The sequence below is a fragment of the Trichechus manatus genome, unplaced genomic scaffold (assembly GCF_000243295.1).
Source record: "Trichechus manatus latirostris isolate Lorelei unplaced genomic scaffold, TriManLat1.0 scaffold00006, whole genome shotgun sequence".
Classification (NCBI taxonomy): domain Eukaryota; kingdom Metazoa; phylum Chordata; class Mammalia; order Sirenia; family Trichechidae; genus Trichechus; species Trichechus manatus.
This window is the reverse complement of record NW_004443942.1, coordinates 7489485-7503116: the sequence shown is the minus strand read 5'-3', so window position 1 is coordinate 7503116 and position 13632 is coordinate 7489485. Positions and strand designations below refer to the sequence as shown.

The window sequence follows — 13632 nt, the reverse complement described above, 5'->3', positions numbered from 1 at the left end:
GGGACCGTCAGAAATCTCTAACAAAAGAAATTTTAAAGCAACTATTCCAAAGGCTGGCGTTGCTTTAAAAATGGAACTGGTAATATACAGCACCTACTTTGATATTGTCTCTGAAACTGAAACTAGAGTAAGGAATAGGTGTTTTAGAGATTTCCTGATGTTGATCAGTCACAGCACAGAATTAATATACTCATTATTTATTATATTTCATTGTCTCATTCCTGTTCTTTCTCCTTGAAGTAATTTTCATATCTATTGCTGCAGTTTTAATAAGTAAATAAGTAAAAGTTGAGTATCAAAACATAAAAATTAATCATTAAAAAATGTAAACTAATTTTTCAAATAAAGAGAAATTTCAAAATTTGCCAATATGCCTCTATTTTAAAGATCAAGCGTGACATTTGGGCTTATGTGTACACAAATACAATCAAACGTATGTGTTGCAAAGTGCAATGAGCATAGGCTTCAGTGTCAGTCAGTCTTCAGTCAAATCCTGTCTTCCTTTTGCTTGCTATGAGACCTTGGGCAAGACACAAAGCCTCTCTGCACCTCAGTTTTCTTATTAGTAAAAAGGGAGTAATAATAACTATTTAGGAGTGTTTTAGAAATTTAATTTAATAATGTATATACAGTACCTGGCACAGAACAGGTGTTTGAAATATGGCAGGTATGGTGGTAGTAATTTTTCTTGATAGTTCCTGGATCCAAGTTCCAGCCCTTCCATTAACTGGCTGTTTGATTTTCAGCAAGTTTCTTTCCTCCTAAGTGTAGGGTGTAGAGAGGGTACTAAACGGTCTCCAGATCCCTCACTGGATTCAAAGTCTCTATTTCTATCATGCTGTGGTTCTGCATTTGAGACACACCCAAAAAGGGCCGGGCAACCCAAATAGATGCTATTAACCATAGCACATTTAATTAAGCATTTGCTATCAGAGACTATTCTAAGCCTTTTCCATGTGTTAACACATTTAATTCTCCCAACAATTCTATAATTAAGGCACTATCATTCTCCCATATCACAGATAAGAGAAGTGAGGTATAGAAACGTTATGTATCTTGCCCAAGTTCACACACTGGTAAGTGGTAAATCCAGAATTCCAGCCAAGATTGTCGGGCTGCAAAGCCCAAGCTCTTAAGCACTATGCGCTCCAGCTTTTCTAAGAGGCTTGGCTTAGCCACAACTAACCAACGAACTCCCTCCTAAAATCACAGGTAATCCCAGAGTTTCACTTATTCATTTTTGCATTTCTTTCCAGGGCCTGGAGCAGGCCCTCGTGATATGTTCGCTGGACGACAGCTTGTCAAAGGTCCAGAGCCGAAATGTCTAGTAGTAAATCCCTGCTTTTTTTCCTAATCATTCTCTGAAGTCAGGCAGATGTGACCTCCACTCCTACACCTTCCCTTTTCAGTTATTTGATTTTGGCAACATTACTTACCCTCTCCAAGTGTCCGTTTCCCCATTTGTAATAAAAATTGTTAAGTGGGAATATTAATAATAGCACCAAATTTGCAAATGTGCTCAGGAGACACCTTGTAAATAGGATCAGCATTAGCTCTGTCCATGAAACAAACTTCAGAGGAGACTCTGGGCTAAGGAAGGCTCCTTCTGCTCTCTTTTGCACTGAGTGTCAGTGTCAGAGTGGGATTCTCTGCTCCAGGATCTCTGTTATGACTTCCTGCCTAGAGCAGCTTTGAAGAGTCCGGAAGCTGCTCGCAGATATGGTCAAACTCACAGTTTACCCTCCAAGGCTGCATTAGAATTGGTGGCACTCACCAACTGAGGCTCTGTCATGCCATCCTGCCTCCCCCACCCCACCCACTTTATAGCCTAGGGAAGGAGGACAGGGCATTCCCCAGCCTTCCGTGGGTTTTATCTGTAAATTCCATCCAGGGCTTATGTCATCCTGTCATTCCTCTTTTAAACTTTCTCTTTCAAAAGTTCCTCTTTTCTAAATTTTTCTTAATTTAAAAAAAAAAAAACAAAAAACTTTCCAGTCATTGGCCAGAGTTGTCTATTCTATGTTCAGTTCTCCTGTCTTCCTCTTCTTCTTTTGCTTGTTTATAGCTTCCTTTCTGTGTGACATCGTCTCTCCATACTACGTATCTGTGGGCATTACAAAAAGATGTTGTTAAAGGAACAGTAATTATTCCGAGGTTTAATATAGCCAGAGACAAGGCGTGACAAAGATGTAGGTCATCAGAGGACCGGATCCTCTCACAGAGGATATTACAATGGAAGCTTACACAGTTTCATTCTTGCTCCATCTCCTTTGAACAGGCTCTCAGTTCCCTCGGTCTTAGATCTTCCCTTCCTATTCTTTATCACAACTTTAACTTCTTTATTTTATATGAGAAAATTAGACTTATACACCTACTTCTCCAGCCCTTGTTAACCCCTGGCAGAAAAACTCAAAGGGCATAGAATGTTGTCGTTAACGAGAAAGTTTATTTTCTTTCATTTGGTGCGTTTTCTCTATCTACTCCTTTGAACTCTTGTTCCTTGACGTCAAAAGAATGTTCGGTAATAACAGTCCCTTCACTCACCATCCTTTGTAACAAATTCAATCATTGATGGCTCCTATCTACCACACCTGGAAAGGCCTGGGTACGTTAGAGATGTGGGAGTGGGGAGTAAAGGGAAAGGAAGAGGGGTTTGTTTTCAGTTTTGGATGCTTCATTTTGTTGAGAGTAGAACATGGGGAGATGAATGGGGGCTGAGGGACACTGACACATTGGACTTTCCAAAAGTGAGTGAGTCGTTTGCAAAGAGTCTGGAATACATGAACATGACTGGGAAAATAGTGTATGAGACAGAAGTCTTCCTGGGTGCATGATCAGTGTGATAGGTTTAAAATATGCCTGCAAATTTAAAAATACTCCTCCCTTCAAAAGGCGGAGCTTAAGCCTCCTCGCCTTGAATGTGGGCTACACTTAGTGACTTGCTTTTAACTACTAAAATGTGGCAGAAGTAATCTAAGTGACTTCTGAGGCTAGGTCTTAAAAAGGATGGATTCTGGCTGGTTCTCTCTCTCTTGGATTGCTCACTCTGAGGGAAGCTAAACGTTACGAAGACACCCAAGCAGTCTGTGGAGCGGCCCATGTGAAAAGGAACTGAGGCCTCCTGCCAACAACCAGTACCAACTTGCCAGCCATGTGAGTGAGACTCCTTGGAAGCAGGTCCTTCAGTCTAGTCATGTCTTTACATGACTGTAGCCCCAGCCAACATCATTTTGTTTTACAACACCGTAAAATTCACCCTTTCGAAGCGTACAAATTAGTGGTTTTTAGTATATTCACAGAATTGTGCAACCATCACCATTAATCTTCATCTCCCCCAAATGAACTCTGTGCTCATGAGCAGTCATGCCCTATTCCACCTCCACCCAGTCTCTAACAACCACTAATCTACTTTCTGTCTATACAGATTTGACTATTTAGGCTATGTTGGCTAGTTTACATGTACATGGAATCATACAATATGTGGTCTTTTGTGACTGGCTTCTTTCACTTAGCAAAATGTTTTTAAGGTTCATTCATGTTGTAGCATGTATCAATATTTAATTTCTTTTCATTGCCAAATAATGATCTATTGTAGGGATAGTATTCTATTGTAGGGATATAGGAGCCCTGGTGGTGCAGTGATTAAGTGATACAGCTGCTAACCAAAAGATCAGCAGTTTGAATCCAGCAGTCGCTCCTTGGAAACCCTATGGGGCAGTTCTACTCTGTCCTCTAAGGTCACTATGGCGGAATCAACTCGACGGTAATGGGTTTGTTTTTTTTTCGTTTGGTAGGGCTATACCACATTTTTTATCCACTCATCAGTTGATGATATTTGGGTTGTTTCTACTTTTTGGCTATTGTGTGTGTTTATTGTGTTTTAGGTGAAAGTTTTCAAAGCAGATTAGCTGCTTATCCAAAAATTTATACACAAATTGTTTTGTGACATTGGTTGCAATCCCCACAATGTGTCAACACTCTCTCCTTTCCCTTTCCATCCTGGGTTCTCCGTGTCCATTCACCCAGTTTTCCTGTCCCTTCCTTCTTATCTTTGCCTTTGGGCAGGTGTTGCCCATTTAATCTCATATACTTGATTGACCTAATACGTTCCTCACGTGTGTTATTGTTTGTTTTATAGACTTGTCTAATCTTTGGCTGAAAGGTGAACTTCACGAATGGCTTCAGTTCTGAGTTAGCAGGTGCTTTTTGACTATTTTGAATAATACTATTATGAACATTCATGTACAGGTTTTTCATGTGGGCATGTTTTCACTGCTCTTGAGGATATAGCTTGTATGGAATTACTGGGTCATATGGTAACTCTGTCTAACATTTTGAAGAAAAGACAAACTGTTTTACAAAGTGCACCATTTTACACTCCCACCAGCAATGTATGAGGGTTCCAATTTCTCCACATCCCTATCAATACTTGTTATTGTCTTTTCAATTTTAGCTATCCTAGTCAGTGTAAAAGGGACCCTGGTGGCACAGTGGTTAAAGCACTTGACTGCTAACTGAAAGGTCTGAGGTTCGAAACCACCAGTGGCTTGGCGGGAGAAAGATGTGGCAGTCTGCTTCCATAAAGATTACAGCATTGGAAACCTATGGGGTCTCTACGAGTCAGAACTGACTCAGTGGCAGTGGGTTTTGGTTTGGTAGTCGGTGTGAAGGTGCCCTGGTGGTGCAGTGGTTAAGTGCTTGGCTGCTAACTAAAAGGTCAGCATTTTGAACCTAACAGCCGCTCCGTGGGAGAATGATGTGGCAGTCTGTTTCCATAAAGGTTATAGCCTTGGAAACCCTATGGGGCGGTTCTACTCTGTCCTATAAAGTTGCTGTAAGTCGGACTCAACTGGAAAGCAGTGGGTATGGATTAGTCAGTATGAAGTGGTTATTTCATTATGATTTTGATTCACATTTCCCTGATGACTGATGATGTTGAACATTCTTCCACATGCTTTTTGGCAATTTGTATGTGTTCTTTGGAGAAATGTCTATTCAAATCCTTTTCATTGGGTTGTCTTTTACTGTTGAGTTATAAGAGTGCTTTATATATGCTGATATTAGTCCTTTACTAGATACATGATTTGCAATATTTTTCCCATTCCATGGGTTGGCTTTTATTTTCTTGATGGTGTCCTTTTTTAAATTTTGATGAAGTCCAATTTATCTTTTTTTTGTTTTATTTTCTCACTTGTGCTTTTGGTGTCATGTCTAAGAAACCATTGCCAACCGCAAGGTCGTGAAGATTTACCCCTATGTCCCCTTCAAAGAGTTTTATAGTTTCAACTTTTATATTTAGTTCTACTATCTACTTTCAGTTAATTTTTGCATATGTTGTGAGGCAGGGGTCCAACTTTATATTTTTGCATGTGAATATTCAGTGGGAGTTTTGGGTGGCTCCAAACCCATTCTGTCCCCTCCAGTGGCTGTCAGGGAATCAGTAACACAAAAGGTATGAGCCAGTGCCAACACACGTTCAAGTATACTTTTGAAGAAGTATCATTCATTAAAACTTAACTCTATTCACCTAGATCTTAACTGATTAATACACCTATGAAAACAAGACAACTCTCTATTTAGTTTTAATACTTAGAGAAGTTTTGTGGTATACCTTGGAAAGCAAGAATTTAGTCTAAGACATAATTTAATCAGAAAATCCGAGACACGTGGTGCATAATTCCATTTATGAAAGAAAAAAACTTTCCCTCCAGTATATTCTGTCCAACTATGAAATTCATTTTAAACATAAGACTTTTGGAAAGAGCAAACCCAACTTAAAAAAAAAAAAAAGAACCAACTGCTAGGCAGTTAAAATACTGTGGTTCCAAGGTACAAAAACGAGGCAAGATTATACAGAGTAGAGAAAGCCAGGTGAAGTGAAATCATCCATGACAATCTGTCATATTAGTCATTATGCATTTCAACATCTGCACCTGAAAAGCCACAGAAGTCAAAAAATAAACACAAATAAGACTCCCAAGGATCACAGACTGTCTGATGATGTTGCTATAAGACTGAGCCCTCTGTCCATTCCACGTAAAAATAAATTAAGTATAAATAAAAAGATGAGGGCTGCTTCACAGGTGTGTAGTCTGAGGAGGCACAAGAGCTGAGTTGAATGCTTTTCCTCTCCCACACTCGCTACACAAAACTCTCCTCCATGTTGCTGCAGAGTAAGAAGGAGTCCACAAGCCGGGGCTGTACCAGCTGCTGAAAGTCAGAGTCCTGGAGGCCTTCGGGGCAGACCCCGGCCAGTCTGCGCAGAGCAGCCTAGGGAGAGAGCACAAGAGACCACACAGGTCAGACTGGGCTCTGTTCATGTGCAAGTATTTCCTTCAACTGCCCTGAGAGATGCATTTCAGGAAATGGCACATTTACAAGCTAATCTGAGCTGATTATCATCTTGGTCACCTGGCACCTTAGTGATCTGATACTTGTGGCCAGCTGGTCACCATAGTGACCTCCTCACTTGGACACCTGGTTACATGTGAATCCTGGTCACCGTGGTAGATGTCATCTAAAAGCTCTTAATGATCTTAGTAATGGTCTGGTCATCTTAGTTTTTCAGTCGTCTTAGGGAATTGGTCCTTTTAAAGATATGTCATTTTAAGGATCAGGTCAACTTATTGTTGTTGGGTGCTATCAAGTTGGTTCTGACTCATAGTTGCCTTAAGCATAACAAAACGAATCATTTCCCAGTCCTGTGCCATCCTCACAACTATTGCTATGTTTGGGCCCATTGTTGCAGCCACTGTGTCGATCCATCTTAGTGACATATTTACCTTCAAGATTTGTTTATGCCAGAGATTGGAACTTCCAGAAGCATCAGTGAAATTATATGTTTGGTTCTAGGGCCCTAGAGTAACCTTAGAACAGCAGAGAATATTCATTTGTCCATTAATTTGGCAAAGTCCTGAGCCAATTATTGCGGGATAGAAAGGAGGGAGGAGAGAGAGAGGCTGAAGTCTGTAACACTTTGATTCCTCTTGACTGTGACTGGGAGGAATAACATCATAGCCCCCGAGTTGTCACAGTAAATATGATATCAGAGATCACTCAGCAAAGAAGCTCTGAGGTCATAGATGTATTTGGCATGATCAGGAGTAAAAATAAAGCAAGAGGAGGGAAAGACAAAGGGGGACAGAAATAGAGACAAGAGAACAACTGACTCATCAAGGGAGAATATGAGCTAGGAAAAGAACACAGGAGAGGAACACAAAAAATAGACAACAGAGAGACAGAGCCAGAAAGACCAAGAGAAAGAAATATTAAGACAGAGACAGAGATTAACTTAGTGAAGGAAAAGAGACAAAACATGAAAGAGAGATGGGGAGGAAAAGGGAAATAGTGACAGAGAGAAAAGGGGGAGGCATGGGGGGGTAATAAGAGAGAGAGTGGAGGAGACGTGGAGGCAGAGGAGGAGTAGGGAAAGGGGGAAAGAGGGGAAAAAGGGGTGAGGGGAGAGTAAGTGGGGAGAAAGGGAAAGAAGAGGAGAGAGAAACCCCTAAGAGAGGAGGCAATCTTTAGAAAGAAAGACAAGAAAAAAATAAAACACATACACAGAAAGAACTAGAAACACGCCTGCAAAAGCCAAAAGGCAGATAAACACCCTCGCCTCCCCAGGGACCTCAGAAAGTCTGCAGGACAAGAACCCCAAACCTGCTCAGGGCACCCCCTCCCTCGGTGTCCAGTAGCCTCAAAGGACCCTACACCTTTCTGAAGCCTTTCTCTCAGCCTCCGCTTTCCTGGGAGGGTTAATAGCCAGTCATCACAGGATCTCATTCCCACACAGCCTGAAATACGCAAGTATTAAACAAGCTCAGCAGCCCACTGACAGCCGCTTCTTTAAGAGAAAAATCAATTGTGTTTTCGAGAGGCGATCTGGCTGCCACGTCCCCAGATGTGGGAGAGAATAATTGAAATTTCCTCACTCCACCTGAAGAGAGTCTTTGAAATTAGAAAGAAGACCGTTGCGAAGGGCAAGAAAGGAAACCTCCAACTCCATCTGTCAGGTGGGGTTCCAAGCAGCCCCCATCTCAAAAGTTGGTGCCCCTTCTGTGAGCCAAACCACAGACACTCACCAACACTGGGAGGTGGGGAGGTAACAAGTCTATCAGTCCCTCCGTCACAAAATTCAAGGTCCTGTGGAGATACAAAGATCTGGAAAAAGGCCCCTGGCCTCAGAAGGTCCCAGGCTACCTGTAACCTGTAGCCGTCAAGTCTACTCTGACTCATAGCAACCCTGTAGGACAGAGTAGAAAGAACTGCCCCATAGGGTTTCCAAGGCTGTGATCTTGATGGAAGCAGACTGCCACATCTCTCTCCCATGGAGCGACGGTGGGTTCGAACCACCAACCTTTCAGTTAACAGCTGAGAGCTTAACCATTATGCCATCAGGGCTTCTTTGGTTCCAACCTGGGGAGGTGGGGGGCAGGAATCCAAATCTTTCCCCAGGAGCCAAGGTAGTAAGATAGGAGCCAAAAGACATGGGGAGAGAAAGCATAGCTAGAACATGATGTCAAGGCCTTCAGAGTCAAACAGACCTGTGTTTGAATTCTAAGAGCCTCCTCTTACACTTCCTGGAACGTGGGATGATACAGCCTGCCCCACACTGGGTAAAATGAAATCCAAGAGGGTAGGCCCAGGTACATTCTGTGTGCTCCCTGTGCTTGCACCAGGGAGGGCTCCTGGAGAACTGAGCCTTGGAGGATGGGCAGGCTTTTAATAAGCAAACGTGTAGAGAGGCCATGTGCTTCAGCCAAGGGCCAAGGAATAGTGTGTTGGGGTGGCTCAGGACACTCTGGCTTAGCCGAGTTGGACAGGGCCTGCAGAGAATGCGAGGCCTTCAGGCCCCAGGGATGGGTCCAAGTCAGATTGTGAAGAACTGAGCATGTGGACAGTAGCCTGTAGGTAATGGGGAGCCATGGAAGGGTTTGTTCAGGGAAGTTCCATGACTGTAAACTCATTAGGAAAATCAACCCAGGAGTCATAGGGAGGATCGATTGGGGCTCTCTTCACCAACTCATCCACAAGAACAAGCTTAATCCCTTTTCCACTTGGAAAGTCCTTCAAGTGAGTGAAGACAATAGATAAGCCCTTCTGAGTGCTTCTTCTCTAAACTGATAGTAAAAATGACACAGTGATAGTAACAAGCCCTCATATCTGAATGGAGTTTTATTACTAAGTGCTTCCAATGCTACTAATATTTCCTTGGGGCCTATTCAGAGTCCGGCAGTTATTGTCTGCAGTGGTAGTTGGGGCCAATTATTAAGTGCTTGCCAGTTATTAATCTGTCCCCATTTTACTCACTAGAATAGGCACAATTAGAGGGTTCATAAACTTGGATGAGAAAAAAAATTCATCTTTATTTTCACTAACCTCTAACTGAAATTTAGTATCTCCTCCAGTTACGAATGTAGCAACAGACCACGAAGGCTTAGCAATCTCTGTGACTTGTTCCCCCAAAGTGTGATTTCCAGATTTACGACCGTGATTTACAGATAATTTCATATTCCACAGTTGTTGGAGATACCTCCAAATTTCATTTACGCTCATCACTGCTCAAGATAACAGTATTTATTAGAGCCACTGCTTGTCGTTTTTAGTTGCCATGGAGTTAGCTCTGATTCACGATGACCTTATGAATAACAGAATGAAATGTTGCCTGGACCTGCGCCATCGTCATGATCTTTGACATGTTGCTGTGGCTATTGTGTCAATCCATCTCACTGAGAGTTTCCCTCAGGTTTGCTAACCCCCTACTTTACTAAACATGAAATCCTTTTCTAGAGATTAGTCTTTCCTGATAATATATCCAAAGTAAGCAAGACAAAGTTTTGCCATCCTCGCTTCTAAAGACCATTCTGGTTTTAGACCCACTGCTAGATCTTTCAGTTAGCAGCTGAGCGCTTAACCATTACACCACCAGGGCTCCTTTGGTCCCAGGCTAGAGGGGGGTGGAATCCAAATCCTCCCCCAGGAGCCAAGGTGGTGGGATAGGAGTCTTAAGACAGGGGGAGAGAAAGTCTAGCTGGAACATGATGGTCTGTCTCACAAGGGAGAAGGGAGCCACAGTGCTGAGAAGAGCCCAGTTGGGGGGCTCTATCCAACGGGGAAGGGGGGCTTTTCTGGCAATGTCCACTTTGGGACAAGCAGGACACATCCATATCCTAGCCCCATGTGCTGCGGGCCCCATGGCAGCGAGAACACTGCCTAGGTTTCTGCTGGCCACTCTGATCTTGATCTTCTGTTAAGATTCCCTAGAACCTCAAAGGTTCATGGTTACTAAACATGGAAGATTCCCAGCCACATCTTTAACATATAACTTTCACCACAACTTATGAATCAAATAAAGCAAGTGTTACTATTAACATCATTTTTTAAAGACAAAAAAACAAAAAAAAAAAAAGCTGAAGCCCAGAGAGGCTTCAGGGCTTATCCAAGAAAACCACGGCAAAGTCAGTTCTCCTGGTCCCTCATCTGCAATCCCAATACCCAAGAAGAAGGCTGGGAAGACTAAGAACTCACCAGGCAGGCCACAAGCACAGCATCACTGCTGTTCCTCTCTGATGGGGACCGGCAGAGCTCGATGAGGCGGGACATACCTGCTGAAGACACAGGCAGAGCCTTATACCTGGGTCTGGGAGCACCTGGCCAGGCCTAACCCAGAGGGGCTCACCCTCTGTCGTGTACCAGACTCTGCATGGGGCCCTGTTGAGGCAGCCTGCCAATCTGCCAGGGAAGGGGGCTAAACCCACCTAGAGGAGTTTGTGATGGAGACTTCCTGCTCCCTCAGCTATGAACAGACTGTAGTCAAAAGCAGGATGAGCTGCAGCATCAAAAGCAAACCCACAATAACCAGAACACTTGCCAGGACTGAACTTAGTTAAACCTGCAGCAGAAGGTATTATGTATGGGTCTCTCTGTGGAACAACTTTCTGTTAGGTACTTCTGGTTTTACCAGAGCTATATTTAGCATTTGCATCTTTACCAGTGGAACTTTCCAGCTATACTATACTATGTATAATATACTGTGCTATACTTTTTTTTTTCTCCAATTGCCTATTTCAGTCAGAAAATATATTGTGGCTAAAACAGAAAACTACAGACTGTAGTAAGTCGATGTTTCCTAAGGCTTTACAGAGGAAAGTTAAATAAGTGACTTTACTTTTCAATACAAAATGACCTTTTTCAATCTCCTAAAAAATTTATTATGAAATAGTAGTAAAAGATGTGCAGAAAGACCAATTCCTACAACCCAGGTATCCAGCAAAGAATATGTGCAAATTCTGATCCTGTTTAGCTCAGGCTTTAAGAGCAACATCTGTGGTAAGCATACTGAGGTCTAAGGGGTATGTTCCTAAGAAATGTCATGTCTTTGGTCATTGATAAGACCCAAAAATGTCTTGAAGAGATATGATTACATAAAAATCATCCTCAAAGAATTACCCCATGACCCATCTAGACGACAGTCCCGGGAGAGAAAGTTGGGTATCCTAGAAGAGGAAGTTGGGAATTACATACTGGGCTTGAGACAATGAAACTGTAGTGGAAATTATTTCACCTAATGTTATGTATGGAGCCCTGGTGGCACAGTGGTTATGAGCTTGGCTGTTAACCAAAAGGTCAGCAGTTCAAATTCACCAGCTTGGAAACCCTATGCGGCAGCTCTACTCTGTCCTATAGGGTTACTATGAGTCGGAATTGTCTCGATGGCAACCGGTTATGGGCTAATGTTATGTATACACTTCTAATTTGACCACAAGTTTGATTCGTTAAGGTTTATTTAAGTGATCTATTTTTTTTCTGTCATTTTTTTGGGCTTATTGCTTGACATTTTTTTGTATTTGTGTGGGTCATAAGGTTGCACTGCCAATAAATTTACCACTATGCTGATTTAAAAAAAGATGTGCAGACATTTTCTGTATGTTTACCCTCTATAAAGTCATTACGGAGCAGGAGCCCTCTGCTGCCCTGGGGCCCTCTGCTGCCCCTTGCTGTCCCTCAGTGTACCTGGATGATGAGCGAGAGTGCCACAGCTTTTCTCATGCCTCTCTCTATCTGGAGCGCCCTTTCCCAGTCTGCACACCTGAAGAACTCCTACATACTCTTCAAACCACATCTGAAGGCTTACCTCCTTGTTAAAACATTCTTTGACACCCCCCACCCTCCAGATAAAAGGTGGGCTACTTCCTCTGTACCCCAAATGGACCATGCAATGCTTTGCATAGCTCCTATGATACTCAAGTGCAAATATTTCTTTCTGTATCTGTCACCCCCATTAGTCTGTGAGCCACTGTGGTCAGGAACAGCGTTATATTTGGTGTTCTATGCCTAGCAATCAGACAGAGCAGAGCCTAGCATAGAATGGGTGCTCTGAACATATTTGTTAGATGTATAAATGGCTGACTGAATGAATGAGTGATTTAATGAGTAAGCAAATTAATGAGCAAGTTAGTAGTGAATAAATGAAGCTATTAATAGGCTAATTAATGAGTGAGTAAAGGGATGAACAATGAATGAATGAACAAATGAATGGATAAGTATAGGAATGAGTAATAAATAAATGAATGAGTCAGTGAGAGACTGGGATCCTAATTAACAAGAAATCTGTAGGCGAGTCACTGTTTTGGCGGACTTCAACATCTCGAGCCCCTTCCTCTCTCTTGCCTCAGCCCCAGGCTACAAGCTAGACTTGGGGCTATACCCTGGGCTTCCACCCCAGCCCGGCATCAGTTGCATTTCCCAGCATCCAGAGAGTAGGGCTTACTTCAGCCAGCCCTTGTTTTGTGTCCCTTCCCAACTCCAAGCTCCCTACTCCACCTCAGCCACAGCCAGTACCACTTACAGCTGAGCCGCACAGCCTCTCGTGCCACATCTGGGTCTCGGCTGAGACGGGCCAAGGTCACTGCAGCTTTCTGCTGGACTCGTTCACATGCCGCCGCTTCTGCAGGGTTTCCAGACCTTGGCTTCTCAGACAGCATGCCCATGATAAGCTGGACCCCTGGGCAGGAAGCAATGAACAGTTAATACCCATCCCCAGAGTGGGCCTTCCCCATTGGACCAGCTGGATGGATGGCAGGAGAGTTTAAGTAAAAGCTGTCAGGATGACTTAGGGGGTCTCAATTAAAGGTAAGAAGCTGGACGAGGCCACCTCTTCTGCTCCTTCTGCCTTGGGGTGTCTCTGAGTCCATGTACCAGGTCACAATACTGGGAAAGGACATCTGGAAGACATGCCCAGAGCTGTATAAAATGCACAGTCAATGCACAATTCCCCTTAAACCTCCCAGTAGCCCCCTGAAGTAGGTACAGAGAGAAGTGAAGTATCTTGCCCAGAGTCACACAGGTAGTAGTTGGGATAGCTGGTATCAGAACTCAGATAATCTGGTTACTCTTCCTTCCCTCTTCACCTCCAATGCCAGCTGCATCTGAGACATGTCCAGAGGTGATAAGCTCTCCTAATGGAGGGAACAGGAAAACTGGTAACAGGGAACCCAAGGGCAAGCAGGGAGAGTGTTGACATGTTGTGGGGTTGTTAACCAATGTCATAAAACAATATGTGTACTAACTGTTTAATGAGAAACTATCTGTTCTGCAAACCTTCATCTAAAGTACAATAAAATAAATAAATAA

General features: G+C 43.0%; 1 protein-coding gene and 1 non-coding gene across 3 annotated transcripts in view; one reads left to right on the top strand and one right to left on the bottom strand.

Moving 5' to 3' along the window:
* Positions 1-5521: 5521 nt before the first annotated feature.
* INSC (INSC spindle orientation adaptor protein) overlaps positions 5522-13632 on the bottom strand; it is a 149943-nt gene continuing 141832 nt past the window's right edge. For both annotated transcript variants that reach the window (XM_004369674.1, XM_012557223.1), the window contains 3 exons: positions 12848-13003; positions 10528-10604; positions 5522-6270 (listed from right to left, as the gene is read on the bottom strand). In XM_004369674.1, the coding sequence (XP_004369731.1) occupies positions 6142-6270; positions 10528-10604; positions 12848-13003 (362 nt within the window). In that variant the 3' untranslated portion in view covers positions 5522-6141. The remainder of the gene's footprint in view (positions 6271-10527; positions 10605-12847; positions 13004-13632) is intronic.
* Positions 11379-11458, top strand: LOC111821991 (small nucleolar RNA SNORD115). Its single transcript, XR_002825290.1, has one exon. It is a non-coding gene; the product is annotated as a small nucleolar RNA SNORD115 (small nucleolar RNA).